This window comes from Grammomys surdaster, unplaced genomic scaffold (genome assembly GCF_004785775.1).
Source record: "Grammomys surdaster isolate TR1022 unplaced genomic scaffold, NIH_TR_1.0 184, whole genome shotgun sequence".
Classification (NCBI taxonomy): Eukaryota; Metazoa; Chordata; class Mammalia; order Rodentia; family Muridae; genus Grammomys; species Grammomys surdaster.
The window spans coordinates 48,497-64,627 of record NW_021604629.1 but is presented as its reverse complement, the minus strand read 5'-3'; the positions used below and the strand labels follow the sequence as shown (position 1 = coordinate 64,627).

The 16,131-nt window shown below is 35.9% G+C and overlaps 1 protein-coding gene and 1 pseudogene across 1 annotated transcript; both read left to right on the top strand.

Annotated features, from left to right (window-relative positions):
* The first annotated feature begins 456 nt into the window (after positions 1-456).
* On the top strand, positions 457-4,311 carry LOC114621631 (annotated as a pseudogene).
* A 7,488-nt stretch (positions 4,312-11,799) lies between these two features.
* LOC114621755 (olfactory receptor 6-like) lies at positions 11,800-12,744 on the top strand. Its single transcript, XM_028768114.1, has one exon. The coding sequence runs from the start codon at positions 11,800-11,802 to the stop codon at positions 12,742-12,744; it is 945 nt and encodes a 314-aa protein (XP_028623947.1).
* Positions 12,745-16,131: the final 3,387 nt, after the last annotated feature.

Below are 16,131 nucleotides of genomic sequence, written 5' to 3'. Positions count from 1 at the left end.
TCTCATCAGCTAACTTTTCCTCATTCATCCTTCCTTCATACTCTCCTCAGTCTCTGAGAACCACCACTTTACTCTCAATTTCTATGAGATCAATATTTTCAGATTTCACATGTAAGTAACATGAGAAACACTAGGAAAAAGAACATATCCATAAAGGTACATATATACACATGCACATCTTCACCCACATGCACACATAAACACACATACCCATATACTGATGTGTTACAAAATGTACATATCATGTATCATTATACCACATAGTGCCCTATACATGTTTAATTATTATGTGTCAATTAAAATAGAGAAACAATAGAAAAGCAAAACACTGGATATAATATCTTAAGAAACATATAAACAAAAATATAAACAAAAACAAATTTACTATTTTTGAAACCAGTTAAGTTTTATTTTTTTTAAGAATTTTGTAATGTGGCATCATAAGACAAAAAAGCCATGTCAACAGGTAAAGATATAGTTCAGAGATATAAACAGGAACCTACAGATAGGTAGAGATTCAGTTTTTCTGTCCAGGTTCCCTGGGCATATTCTTGGCAGTGCACAGAATCAGGAAAAATGTGTAAGTGAGCCTTCTGAGAATACAGAAGTGTTTTCACCTAAGTCAACATGAGTTGAATGTTCAAAATGTTCTCATGTCTTCTTATTTCAGTGCTGTAGTAATTTCCATGCAGCACAGACAAGGACTAGACATTGATTTGAGAGTATGTAAAACCTCACCCATAGTGGCCTTCTCCAGTGTTAATGTATGAAGAATTTTTCATTCTTTAACAGGACAGTTTGACTATGGTGAGTGCTTAGAGGTACCAAGTGAAATTAATTAGGTTCGCCAAAAGCTCCATGGAAAATGAGGAGCTTGGAAAATGTCAATAGGCATAATTTCTGTGTGTATGTGAAGTGGAAATTTCTGTTTGTGTCATGTGATGCAAACTAATGCGATGTTTTGCTGAAGCAAAGACCTGTGAGAGGACATGTGATGTTTGGAAAGAGTATAAGTAGGACCCAGTGATGGGACACTTGCACATTTAGCTATGCAACAATTAAGGAACTGCATTATTCCTGATCTTCACTTCATTAGAGAGGCATGACAGAGAACTTCCGGCTTTCTGGCTGGTTCTGGTTGCTCCCACTGACTCCTGTCAATTTGGCTTAGGCGTGGCTGTTTCTTCTGAGTCATGCAGCTGCAGCTGATTCATGTTTGGTGACACTTTTTGAACTGAACTGTTGGTATCCTGACAGTGAAGATTAGAATTTTCCCAAAGAACTAATTTTAACAGTTTACATCACCATTGTCCTATTATCCATCTTTTCTCCCCTGCCTTTGGATGGTGGGTTAGAAGGGGGATCAAAGTATTTGAGAATGCTTATTAAAGTAGGCTTTAAAAAAAAAGCCTACACATGTGAGAGAATTTGAAGGTAATGAATAGAATAATGAAAGCTCAGGCACACTTTACTCAAATTTGGAGAAATTTCGGCAGGTGTAGTTCTTTGGAGCGCTTGACAAGTTCACAAAAGATATGCCTCTTGCTCTAGATAAATATCTATTAAACTGTGTTCTCTTTTGAGAACAAGTATTACAGAGTATAAAAGCATTCTGTAGCATAATGATAGGCCTCTTTTCTTTTTATAATATAGAGATATGCAGGCTCTGTGTTCTTTATTTTGAAAATAAGATCATAAAAATAGAGGGAATTCTTCATTACTCAATGATTCATATAGAATCATTACTAAGAATATTAGTGGCGAACAGAGTGGGGCAGTATTTAAATAATAAAGTATGCTTCAGTACATGAGAAGAATTTATTAGCACTAAGGTGGGAAAGAGGTCCTATGTGATATGAACTTAAGAGTTCTTTAGTGGAGGCATGAGTTTAATTTCTCAGGCCTTCTGTATATATTGGATGTAAAAGTATCCTGAGAGTGCATACTCTGGATATGTCAAACATGTATGATTTGATAGATGTATACTTCTTGCACTTATAAACACAGAGATGTCTCTTTACCTGTGACTTATTTCCTGTGGATTTTAAAGGCTCAGGAGATACATGAATATAACTATGAACCAATATTCAGTTAATATTCCCATGCTTACTAGTTATTCTATTATGTATTTGGGTCACAGTTCTGAATATCAGAGTCTTGAGACGAGTGTTCTGTCTCCAGCCTGGGACATATGGTTAACTAAGGTGTTTATTAACATGACCCTTTCCTCTAGGTTCTCCAAGCATGCTTCAGTCCCTACCTGTTATAGAGTCTTGGCTGGGATACCATGTCCTCTACCCTAAACTTCCAGCCCAGGGGCTGGGCTGCCATCCCCCAAGATGATCTTCTTCATATAATCAAGTCATTTTGGCTGTGCTTGCCCTTTCTGACCTCTTGGGCACTTCATTGATTTTCCCCTATTTCTCTTCTTCCCTCCCTTTGCTCCTCACATGGCCTGGCTTAGAACCATGTTTGTTCTGGATTCTCCCAGATGTCTCTGCCTCTGACTATGTTCTCCCTTATATCTACAATAAATCTTTTCTTCCATTGCACCTAAAAACAGCCATCTCCTTTTATCATTAAGCAAGATTGTAAATTAGTAGTAAGAAATATCCATGTCTGAAAGGGCTATACACTGGAAAGCTAATAGTAATGAGACACTTGTCTCAATTCTTGTATACTACTTATGTAGAAACATGACTTATGAATTATTAGGTGAAGAGTGGGAAAGGCTTAAGTCGGAATAAGGAAGAAAACTCACAAAATCCTGAGGTCATACAAGGTATTTGGGTGAAAAATTAGTTGTATATGCTTGGAGCAAACTCATTTGGTGTCATAAATGATGAAGCTTGATAAATAGGATTAGAACCACAAAGTATTTCCTGTGCACAGTAATTAAAACATTTGTCTTTTAATGTGAAATCAAAGTAGAAGTCCTTAACAAATGTTAAAATAGTTCCCTCATCTAAAAATGTCCATGGACTCCATCTATTCTGAAGAAACCACTCTAGGAACGAAATGATATGCAAGGGGTCACAGACATATTGCACTTTTGAAATTTTCAGACCCTATGCTATTGTCTCTGTTTTCTTTTAGGAAACAATACCTAATTAAATAGAGAATTTGGACCTCTGTTCATTGAAAATAAACTGAATGAGATAAGTAATGACTTTCAAGCCACTGGCAATCAGGATAGTAAGAGCTGGGTGAAAATGAACTCTGATATTAGGAAATAATCTATTTTAAAAGGTCTTTGAAGAGATATGTATTTCATGTTTTAAGAGGAAACACTAGCAGAAGTTATTTCATGTGTCTTATTTATAGGACAACAGAATTGCTACCTCGCTTTGATCATTTTTGCTGATGCTGCATCTGTCATTATTTGTAGTAATTCAGCCATGCTGAACATGAGCACCATTAGTCAGTGAGTTCAGTCTAGTGGGCTTTCCCACAGCTCCTTGGCGTCAGAGCACCTATTCTTCTTCTATTCTTTGGCTTATCTCGTGTATTAAAGAATCTTTTCATTTTCACTGTTGGGGTTCACTGGATTGCTCCATAAGCCCAAGTACTATTTTCTTGTAGTTTTTTTTCCTGGAGGTCTTGTATATCTTTGTTACAGTCCCTAAAATGTAAGATAAATTACTCCTTAAGGAATGGTATATCTCCTTCACAGGTTGCATGATTTATTTCTACTTTTTAAAAAAATCTCATTTGCATTCACAGAGTGTGTGCTCCTAGCAGCTATGGCCTATGACTTCTATGTAGCCAACTGCTACTCTCTCCAATACCTGGTCTTCATGACAAATTATTGTGTGCAGTTGGTGTGGCTGGCTCCAGGATTATCATGATCAAAGTCTTTCATTTCACATAGCATTTCTGTGTCTCTAGTGTGATGAACCACATTTTCTGTGATATCTAACCAGCCCTCAAACTGGTATGAAAAGATATGTCCACTGATGAGTTATTAGACTTTTTTTTTGGCTATTATAATTCTTGACTTCTCTGTCATCACTACTGTCTTGTCTTATGTCTACCTACTGTCTGGAATTCTGTGTATATCCTCCACCAAGGGATGAATACTTTTCCTGCACCTCCCATTGCATTGTGGTCATAATTTATTACCTAGCCATGATTTTAATGTAAGACTGACCTAGAGCTATTGCTGCTTTTAATTCCAACAAACTGATCTCAGCTGTGTGTGCAGTCCTCCCACCCATGCTGAATTCCTTCATCCACTGCCTAAGGAATCAGGAAAGTCAGAATGCTATCAAGAAGACCCTAGAAGGTGGCCAATGCTTCCTGGTCAGGTGATTACTCTGGCTTGATAAGGAGACATTACCACATCCAAAATATATCATGACAGTGACTGCAGACCTGTTCTTCACAGACATAAATTCCTAACAAAATCACAGTAGAAAAGCACACAAAACAAACACCTAAAATCAAAATAGAAGCCAGACATTATGTAGTGCTATAACTGGAAACAATTAGTTTTTGTTTAGATATCTTAGTAACTTACAAATGATATAATGATTCAATATATTCAATATTACTTACAAATTTATTGCATATAATTATATGTTTAACATTTATTTAATATATGTAAAGTGTTAAAATAAAACTAATGTTTCCAGAAAATATCTACTGGTTCCTTCCAAATTTGAATAAATTCCAAGTTCCTTAGTTTCCCTTTCAAGTTTCTAAGTATGGACTTAATGATCCTGTTTGTAATCTTATGTTGGTTACATGTTGAAATTGTAAGGATGAATCTTATGTTGTTATTGATACTATTTTTAAATCTCACATTTGTGGTCCAATATTTTTTACATATGCTATAATTTCATATTGCAGAGTCAGGAACCAAATTTCAAATCTATCTGGACAAAGAGTATCTAAAATTGTAACTATAAAATTGTAACTAATTGTAGTTATGAAAAATATTAAGTTGTTCATTAAAATACTTATAGGATGAAAAATATGAATAAATTATGATTAAACAGCAAAAAAATTAGTTAAGAGTAAAGTACCAGTTTTGATTTCTTGTCTTTTTTAAATTTTAGATTTATTTATTTTATTTTACATATGTAGGTATTTTGCCTGTATGTATGTATGCATAACGTGTATGCCTCATGCCTGTGAAGTTCAGAAGAGGACATCAGTTCCTCTGGATCTAGAGTTATGGATAGTTATGAACACAGGTTCTAGTCAAGAGCAACAGATGAGTCATCTATCCAACTCTGTATCCTTGTTTTTTTTTTGACAAGTTTTAATGCCACTGAAACATGATTTTAAAGGAAACTGAAACTGAATGATGGATCTATGAGACTTATCTTTTTTTTTTTACCATTCTGAAACTTTTTTATAAACTTAAAATAATTCAAAATTAAAATATGTATTTTTAAAAGAAATATTTTGAGTAAATTAGCCTGGGTTAGCCATCATGGTCTTTTTGTTTTTTGATTAAGTGATTTATTTACTTTACATTTTGATTGCAGCTTTCTCTCCCTCCTTTTCTCCCAGACTCTCCCTCACAACTCACTCCATTCACCTCTCCAAAGGGAGGCCTCCCATGGATATCAACCAGGCTTGGCAAAGCAAGTTGATTAAGACTATGTGCATCTTCTTGTATTGAGGCTACACAAGGCAGCCCAGCTAGGATCCAAAGGCAGGAAATGTAGTCAGAGATAGCCCCAGTTCCTGCTTTATGGATCCCACATGAAGACCCAGTTGCACAACTCTTACATATGTGCAGAGGGCCTATGTCTGTACCATGTTTGCTTTCTGATTGGCAGTTCAGTCTCTATGAGCTCCTATGGGCCAAGGTTAGTTGACTCTGTAGGTTTTCTTTTTTTTTCTTTTTATCCTTTTATTCCCTTTTTTATTGGATATTTTCTTTATTTACATTTCAAATGTTAACTCCTTTCCCAGTTCTGACACCCCAAACGCCCTATCCCATCCTCCCTCCCCTGCTTCTATGAGGGTGTTCCCCCACCCATTCACCCACCCACTCCCACCTCCCCACCCTCGAATTCCCCTACACTGGGGCCTCAAGCCTTCACAGGACCAAAGGCCTTTCCTCCCATTGATGTCCAACAAGGCCATCCTCTGCTACACATGCAGCTGGAGCCATGGGTCTCTCCATGTGTACTCCTTGGTTGGTTTTCTTATGGTATCCTTGACCTCTCTAAGTCCTTCAGTTCTTCCTTCTCTTCCACTGAATTCCCCTGGCAACACAGAGAACAAAAGTCTGTGAGGATGGACTCCTCATTTTCTTTTAGAATCATTCCTCAGGGCAAAAGTACCTTCTCTGAGTTTTATGTTCTAGTCTCAGTTACTGAAGCCCTGTGGTTCCAGCCTCTCTAGAATTAATACCAACTTACCATGTATCCTTAGATAAAAAGGACGTGAATGGAGGAGAAAAGACAGGACAAGCCTACTCACTACCAAATTCTTATTAATGTAACATAGATTCTCAGGGATTTGGTCAAAGTACCTCTATGCTCCTCATTTCTCCAGGCACCTTCCACTGTTCTTCATCAGGTTTCTTTGACTTCTGGAGTATGTTTGCTGAGCCTTCATTCTTTTTTTCTTTAAATTTTTTTTATTGGATGTTTTATTTACATTTCATATGTTGTCCCCTTACCCCATCTCCCACCCACCCAGGAACCCCCAATCCCCTCACCCTTTCATTCTTATAAAACTTCTAGCACTGGATTTTAGATTTGCGATTACTTCAGGCACAGTTCATAGAAGAGACTGACATGTCACCAGGCTGTGGCAGCTTTACAGACAGGAGTTGACAGTTTCTCCTTAGCACACAGAATGTACACTATAAACATTCGTTCAGTGACTGACTGTGTTTCAGAGTTCAAGGAAATAGGCATGAAAGGCCTCTAGTCACCTTTGAGGCCAAATCACTCTATCACTTCTGGTGAATTCTAATCATTCCATAGTCTTTCCTGTGCTACTGTTTAAACTAAAACATTTCTCAACTAACTGACCAAATTGTAGCCAAGTTTCACATGCCATCACAATCAATAGTTAACATTTTTTGTACATTCAGCACAAACAGGTTATAGATCTGTTTTTCTGTTGTTTAGAATTTATTTCTTGGATACTCCTAGTTTGCTCTCTTCCAGCTTCACTGAGATATGGTTAACTAGTGAAAACTATTTATTTAAGGTGTATACCAGGATTTAGCATATGCATATATTGTGAAATGGTGATCCAAATCAAGATAATTAACATATTAATCACTTCACATATGTATTTTTTGTATGTCTCACAGCAAATTTCACTATACACTAAATTACTATAAACTGCAGTCATCATGCTGTACATTTAATCCTCAGAAATTATACATCTTAGTACTGAAAAAAAAAATCCACTCTTGGACTAATTTTTCCCTTTTTCTGATACCCACCAGGACTGGCAATCACTATTCTTCTTTCTGTTAGTAAGTGCAAATTTTATAGTTGCCACATGTAGATGATATCAGACACTATATCAGCAATTCTGGTTTATCTCACTAAGTGGAACTTTGGTTAATTTACATTGCTGTGAGTAACCTAATATACTTATTTTTAAAGAGTACATAATACCTAATGCCAGACATATGGTTCAGTAGTTAGAAGTACTTGCTGCTCTACAGAGGACCAAGCTTCAGTTGCCAGTGTTATGCTTTCTTCATGAGCCCTACAGACCACCAAGGAGCTGACTCATTGCAATTGCATTAGAGTCTTTTTTTATTCAAGCTTGAGCTCGGGTTTACTCACTGTGGACCCAGAAGCAACAGGCCTGGTGAGAAAAACAGTCTTGAGCCCTCAGTGGGACAAGGTTTTGTAGGAATTGGCAATCAAGTGAGGGGGTTTCCAGCCTGGCAAGCATCTAATTGAATGACTATTGTAAGCAGACAGGTGAGTGTTCTGAAGCAAAACCATAAACACTCACACTAACGGTCTAAAAGTACATTTGAAACAATCAGACTAAACTTGATTGCTATGAAGTAGCTAGGTAGTAACTCTGGGGTATGGGCCAAGGACAAGCCATGGAGTCCTTCCTGGTACTTGAATGCAGCTTGGGTTCAGCTGTAGGTCAAGTTCTCAGGCTCTTTTTCTTTTAAGATGGAGGCCGGTCCCAAAATGGAGAATATTTGGCCTCTTACCAGCAGTTTATAATCCTTGGAAATTCTAGTTCTAGGGGGATCCAGTCCCCTCTTCGGGCTTCCATGGGCTCCAGGTAGGCATGTGGTATGGATGCATATATACACACACACAAAGGCAAAACACTTCCATACATAAATTGTAAATACTTCTAGTAAAGAGAGTAAATAATGTTCTATTGCATGGATAAACCACAACTCCTTTATTAATTTGATCATTGTTGCTTACCCTCACTGATACTAAAATAAATTTTAGTTTTATTTCATTTATGTCAATTCTAGCCTTTTTAATTTACATTTTTCCTACTGTTTTAAATTTAAGCTATTCCATCCTCTTTAGTTTCTTGATATTCAGTGTAAGTTTTATGATTTTCATCTACTCCACATTCACAAATATAAATAAATGTGTTTATATTTTAAACAGAACTTGATAAGTAGACAGAGGTTCAGCTTCACCTGTTCTTTGCAGAGCAAATCAACTTTACCTACAGCCAGGACAGAGTAATCTAAGTAGATCCTTAGGGAGAAGGCATGATAGAAAAAATATCAACAAGTGCTGAATATATTAGCCTGCCTCTTCTTGTCTTTATATCTTGAAGTTACTATAGCTGCCATGCAGACCGAGGGCCTGTCTGGTTCTCTGAAGACTGTAAGATTCCTCAGATCAGCTCTCTTTCTCACAGTTTCTAGAGGTGTCTGAAGAATTTTCCATCACAGAATAAAGAAAAGTGGACAATGGTTAGGGTTGGTGATATCAAAGGAGGTATATCTTTTGAATAGGAGGACCTATCCAAAAGAAGGTTACTAGGAAGATGAGAAGAGACTTGGCAGCTACAGGTTGTATTCCTTAACCAAAGAAAGGGTAATTGGGGATATAAAATGGATAATTAAGAGTAAATACCTCCTTATTCAAAGTTGGAACAATTGTGACAAATATGCTTCTTGTAGCTATAGAGGCACAAAAAATACAATTGTTTAAAAAAAATTCTAGAAGAAGTCAGTAGTGTCGGTGTCCTTTAGAATGAGAACATTCAGGACTGTAAGAGTCAAGAGTAGACTGAAAGGACATTCTTCTGTAGGGAACCACAAGAAACCAGAGCTTTGTGTATTTATTTCTATACAAGGATTACAGAAGAAATGATTCTGTATTCCTAAAGCTTCATACTAGAATCTAAATAATGAAAAAGAATTCAATGTACTGAAATAATAAAATTCATTAAAAAATAAATTAGGAAAAGATACAAATGATCTTATATTCAGAGGTTTTTCATGGATGCTGTAATACAATTTTCTAAGAAATTCTGATTATTTCATTCCCTGGAATTTAAGAGGGAAATTAAGCAAAAGAAAAAAGAAGAAATAACTCTAGGTGTCTATGAGTATACATGAGTGAAAACATGCATATGTTTATGATTGAATAAGAAGCTATGGGTCTAATATAACTCAATGATAGTAACTTCTAACAGGAAATGTCTACGATTTGAGTCTATTTTAAAAGTGTCCTATGCACTGTTTTATTCAATACTTACATATCAGATGGAGTTGATATGTGCTTTTATGACTTTTCACTTTGTAGGAGAGAAAATTGGAGGGTATACTTGTTTAGTGATGCAGAACACAACTGCAAGGTATTGTAAAGATAAGCCTTTCCCTGACTATAAAGTCATGCTCTTAAATTTTTTTGTGGCTGTGAGTAGGAGGTAAAGTTTGTGGCTCATGACAGAAGTGTAGATTGTTATATATGAGATGAGTTTACATCATATGTCTTCAGTGAATTCTCTTCATCTTGATGCAGATCCCTTGTTGAATCTGGAGCTTGTGTTTCCAATAGTCTGGCTAGCCAGTGTGCTCCAGCTACCCACTTTCTTTGATTCCAGCATGTCTGGGTTACAGATAGGTCGCTATGCACACCTCCTATTTACATGGGTGTTGGGGATCTGAACTCAGGTCTCCATGCTTGATGACAAGTGCTACAGCCACTGAAATATCATCACAGCCTCTTGATATAGTTTCTGTAGAAATTCCCTAAATACTGAAAATTAAGACATCTTCAATAGTAACTGTCATAAACAATTTTCCACAGACTTCAATTGAAGATAATGTGGTGGGTCAAAGTACTATAGCTAAAATATTCCTCCAAAACTAAAATTTTGGAAGATTTTCTGATTGAATGATAATCTCCATCATTTTATTTCAAGAATGAAAAAAATGTTTGTTCAGTATTTTCCTAGTTAAACAGAAATAGAATAAAATAGAATCAACTTGGAGGGGTGTGAGTCTATTTTCTCTAACAAGGGATCTAGGGATGGCATTGACATTTCAACCACTGTCTGTAGATTACAGTATTATGGAAGAAGTGATTTTTTTTACAAACATTATTCCTTTATTCTGATTTCTTCAAACATTTCTCTAAAACAGTGAACCCTCACTAATTAAGTCATCAAAAGAAGGCCCCTTTTAATTATTTTCAGATGTTCTTGAAAGACTAAGCTTTCTAAACTACACAGCTGCAGAATCAGATTTTTTGAATCAGCAACACTTAACATAATAGAGACATGAGTCTGTCAGAACTTTTTGGAGTCAATAGCATAACTTTTCAAATATAATAAATATTCAGATTGTATGAAATGAGCTGCAATTTACTAGGAAACACATATGTGACCTTGTTCTTCATATTGCTAATAATATTTAAAGAGTGAAAAATATAGGCAGGAACAGCTTAGATTTTATTAATTATTTTACTTTTTGAGAATTTCATACATGAGAATATTATGTGCATAATTACCATTCCTCATTACTCTCATCCACAAAACCCAATGAGTCTATTTAGTGTGGCATATAAGTACATGTGTTTAGGGCTGACTGCTTGGGATTTGATAGCTTATCAGTGAGCTTATACATGGAGAAAATAGAGTTCTCCTCTCTCAGTATCCATTGATGCCCTCACGCCTTCATGTAGAAACAGGAAATTTTCCTTGTGAAAATTTTCTCATCCATATTGACATGTTAACTGGTCTTGTTTAGGGGACCATATTTGTTGAAATTTCATGGGTATAAGTTTCCTATCACTTCTAGAAGACACTAGCAGCTGATGATTCATCATCTGGCTCTTACAATCTTTCTTCCCCCTTCTGTGATGTTTCCTGTGATTTAGGTTTAGAGGTTGCATCACAGATGTATGAATTGTGGTTGGGCACTACACAGTTACTTACTTGCTGCACTTTGAACAATTGTGCATCTCTGTATTAGTTTCTGCCTGCTGAGAGAGAACCTTATTTGATGAGGGGTGAGAGTTATACTTACTGGGCTGGGCTGATATATAAGCCATATGATCCCAGCCAAACTTGAAACCAAGGGGAACTCAAAGGCAGGCATGCTTTTGGTGACTTCACCATGGTGGGCTGGTGTATGTACAGTGGCAAAAGTGAACTTATGATTCTGGAAAACTTTTATGAAAATATTTACATGGAAATTGTTTGATCACATTGATATAATTTATTAATAAAAGTTATATTGTGAAACTTCTTCACAAGAAGCGTGAATTACTAACTTTTTAAATTTTTTTGGTCTGATACCATAGACATTGCTCTTATTTGTGGTGCCACAGAAGACTTCAATATTTCCCAGTGCCTTTGGTCATGCTGGATATGAACACTACTCTGGTCAGTGAGTTCATCCTGGTGGGCTTCCCTACAGCCCCTTGGGTACAGGTCCTCCTATTCTTCGTTTTCCTTGTGGTCTACATGTTGATTATAGCAGAAAATCTTGTAATTATATTCACTGTCTGGTCCACTGGCTCCCTCCACAAGCCCATGTACTATTTCTTAAGTAGCATGTCCTTTCTAGAGATCTGGTATGTCTCTGTCACAGTTCCCAAGATGCTAGATGGATTCCTCCTGCAGAGACGACACATTTCCTTCAAAGGCTGTATGACTCAGCTCTACTTCTTTGTCTCACTTGCTTGCACAGAGTGTGTACTCCTGGCAGCTATGGCCTATGACCGCTATGTGGCCATTTGCCACCCTCTTCGATATCCAGTCATCATGACCACAGGTTACTGTATGCAGCTAATGGCCCTTTCCTATTTTAGTGGTTTCATGGTCTCTGTTGTCAAAGTCTATTTCATTTCACATGTTGCTTTCTGCGGCTCTAATGTCATGAACCACTTCTTCTGTGATATCTCACCAATCCTCAAATTGGCATGCAAAGATATGTCCACAGCAGAGTTAGTAGACTTTGCTTTGGCTATTGTCATCCTTGTCTTCCCTCTTATCACCACGGTCCTCTCCTATGTCTACATAGTGTCCACCATTCTGCGCATACCCTCCACCCAGGGAAGAAAGAAGGCCTTCTCTACCTGTGCCTCCCATCTCACCGTGGTCATAATTTATTACACAGCCATGATTTTCATGTATGTCCGACCCAGGGCTATTGCATCTTTTAATTCCAATAAACTCATTTCAGCGGTGTATGCTGTCCTCACACCCATGCTTAATCCCTTCATCTACTGCCTAAGGAACCAGGAAGTCAAGGATGCAATCAAGAAGACCCTGGGAGGGGGCCAGTGCTTCCTGCTCTGCTGATCCCCTTGCCTTGAGAAAAAGACATTGCCCATGTAATTTATGAAAATTATTATGATCATTTTATTAATAGTTTCACTTCACAAACTTGGATTTGTAAAGAAGTCATAGTATAGGTAAAAACAATAATAAATAAATATAAAGTAAGTAAAATAAATAATAAACAACTAAATAATGGATGAAAGGACTTACTCTTTATCATTTGAATCAGTAAGCAGTTATTAACAACTCTGGATAGTTATAGCATCCTGAAATGATGGAATACTAATAGACACATAACATTTAGGAGCTATTCTTAGTATTTTACACAAAATAAACTATTTGATTTTAAGAGTATTTTATGGTTAGCTGGCTGACACTGTGAATTGAGGAAATGAAATACAATGAAGTTAAATAAATTGATGAAACTAAATTAACATCAAAGCCTTTGTCTGAGCCCAGGAAATCTAGCTCAAGAATGCGTTCTCTCTGCACCTCTGATGTGTGATAACAGCTCTAGAGCACATTGGCCATGAAACAGTAATTTCTAGAAGGGAAAATACAATCTAGTGGTCAGTAAACACAGAGAGATGTGATGATAACTGGTAGTAGTGCTGTACCGATTGTAGTGTTTATAATTACAGTGGCTCCTTGATGATAAGTACCATTGGCCTAAATAGTAATATTTATAATTCTCTTTTCTATGATTAGCTATGTTTTTCAAATATCACAACTCATTTCTCTCTATAGAGGTGAACTAAATTGTTTCATATTTAAAAGAATGATATTCCTTAAACTTCTGTCAAATGAACAGTAGTTACTGATTCAATGATACAGGAGTAAGGTGAGTTGACTATTCAACCTTGGCTGTGCCACCTTTTTTATCATCAGTGACAAGTTCTCAGTTGTCAGCTTGTGTTTGGCTTCCCTACCATAGTAGAAGTCTCTTTAGAGCTGAAAGTAACCCCTTCATTTCTACAAGGCTTTCCATGGTTGTTTGGGTTGTTTTTTCTTATCAGAGTGAACACACTTTAGTTTAGGTTTGTGGAAGACTTCTCTAAATATATTGCTCCAAATGCTTCTAATTCGATCTCTGACTTCCACTATATTTTAATTTGAAATGCATATTAAATTACTCTTTTGAGAACTGAGTAAGTGGGAAAATATTGGGAGAATGGATGAATATTCTAGGCTCACATTTAGCTTAAGACTCTGGGACTACAGATTCCATAGTTGGTAAAGTGCTGGCTATACAAGTATGAGCATCTAAATTTGATTACAGTGCCCATGTAAAAAATGGTATGGTGAGACATACTCGTAATCCATGTGGTGAGGAGGTGGAGACGGATCAATTCTTAGAGCTTTCTGGTCAGCTGGCTTAGTCAAACTTGTAAGTTTTAGGTAAAAATCAACAAAGAAAAAAAGTAAATGACTTCTTGAGAAATGGCAGTGATGTCCTCTGGCTTCTACATGCATGAGTACTTATTTGCACACACATACACCTACTATATTCATTCATATACACAAAGATTTTGATGTTTCATATTGTTAGCTCTGTGACCTTTAGAGATCATTAGGATTTCAGGATTTTTTTTTGCCTGTAAAATATGTATTATAATATCTACATTCAAAATTGTCATAAATATTAAAAGAGAATGAGTATATAGAGTGAATGTGTTAAATACATCATGATGCTTATAAATTATTTTATTCTATTGCTTCTTCTAAGGTATATATTCTTCTAAGTTATTCAGTGAAGCCCAAGATAAGCTGAATGATTCAATGATTCATATATATATATATATATATATATATATATATATATATATATATATGAATCAGCTCCTGGGAGCTCCATGACGCTCTCCTTTTTCCCCTACTAGTTCCCAGACTATAGTGATTGACACCATCATACCTGTCAAGAAGAAATTCTTGCTGCTTTTCCTTAACTTCCATTTGGTGTAACAGTATCTCAGTTATACCATTCTACCCTATGGATAACCGTTGAATGTAACAATATCTTAATTACAGCATTCTGCCACATGGATAATAATTTAATGTAACAGCATCTCAATTATAGCATTCTACTTTATGGATAACCAGTTAATGTAATAGTATCTCAATTATAGCATTCAACCCTATGGATAGCCATTTGGATGTGCACATGATTTCTCAATAAGTTTCTTATATATCTATAAATGGCTCAGTTCCCACAATTAATTTTGATTAATATATGTTTAATTGTCAATAAACCTATCATGACTCATTCCTTGTCCTAATTATAATATTTTAATTTATAGCCAACATGCATGTACATTCTAAAATTTCTGGCATATCTTCAATTTTAAAATACTACACTCTTGCCAAATGTTTAAAATTTTATTTCAATGACTGATGTAAATATCCTAGATTTTTTGTATCTGTTTCATCATTTTTCACAGACTGAGGTTACAAAGCTTAAAACCTTAGTTCTAAGTTCTTTGCTTATCTTTAAATGCTTCTCTGAGACTTCATATTATTATTTATGAATTTAATTGAAAATTATAATTATAAGAATTTATAGAGTACATTAGGTTTGTCATAGATTTATAACGTGGAATGATTAAGGTATATCTAATATCTCACTTGTGTTTTTGTCATGAATGAAAACACAGTCTAACATTTCAACAATTATGAAGTGTAATTCTATTGATATTGTCACTGATCTGAACAATAAGCCACTAAAGTTTACCCTTTCACCAAGTGAGCCTTTAGAAGAGAAGGTCTTGTCATATGAGACAATAAGAATGAACTTTGGAGACATTATGCTAAGTAAAATAAGCCAAGCATGAGAAGACAAATGGTACATAATAGTACATGTATGCAGAATCTATGTGAGGTGTTGACTCACATATGAAATCCATGTAGAGGGAGACAGGGTGTGGGGCATTTCTTAACTTGTATGGATTTAGGCAGCTATGTATTCACTGGCATCTACAACTCTCTCTACTATGGCTGGGATAAGAGAGTTCCGGAGTAGAAAGCTATCTCTGACATTCAACCCAAAAGTTCTACTCTGATCTTCATGGGAATCCGATAAGTGCTAAATTCTCCTTTTCCTTAATTGATAGATGCTGTTTTTAGAATATTGATAATGCAGACAGAAAGAAAAATACTTGTTTTGAATCTGTGATTTTTTTAAATCATAAAACAGAAAAGAGTAATAACCTTTACAGAGGATTTAATTAGATAATGCAGATCTGAAGATTTTGCAATGAATAAAGCATATGAATTACCTATATTTGTCTAAGTATTTCTATCTGTCTGTCTGTCTGTCTATCTGTCTGTCTGTCTGTCTGTCATCTATCTGTCTATCTAACATCTATATCTATCTATCTATCTATCTATCTATCTATCTATCTATCTATCTAT

Bases quoted from the DNA above. Each gene is read 5' to 3' on its own strand.
- LOC114621755 (XM_028768114.1), top strand. From the start codon at position 11,800: ATGCTGGATATGAACACTACTCTGGTCAGTGAGTTCATCCTGGTGGGC.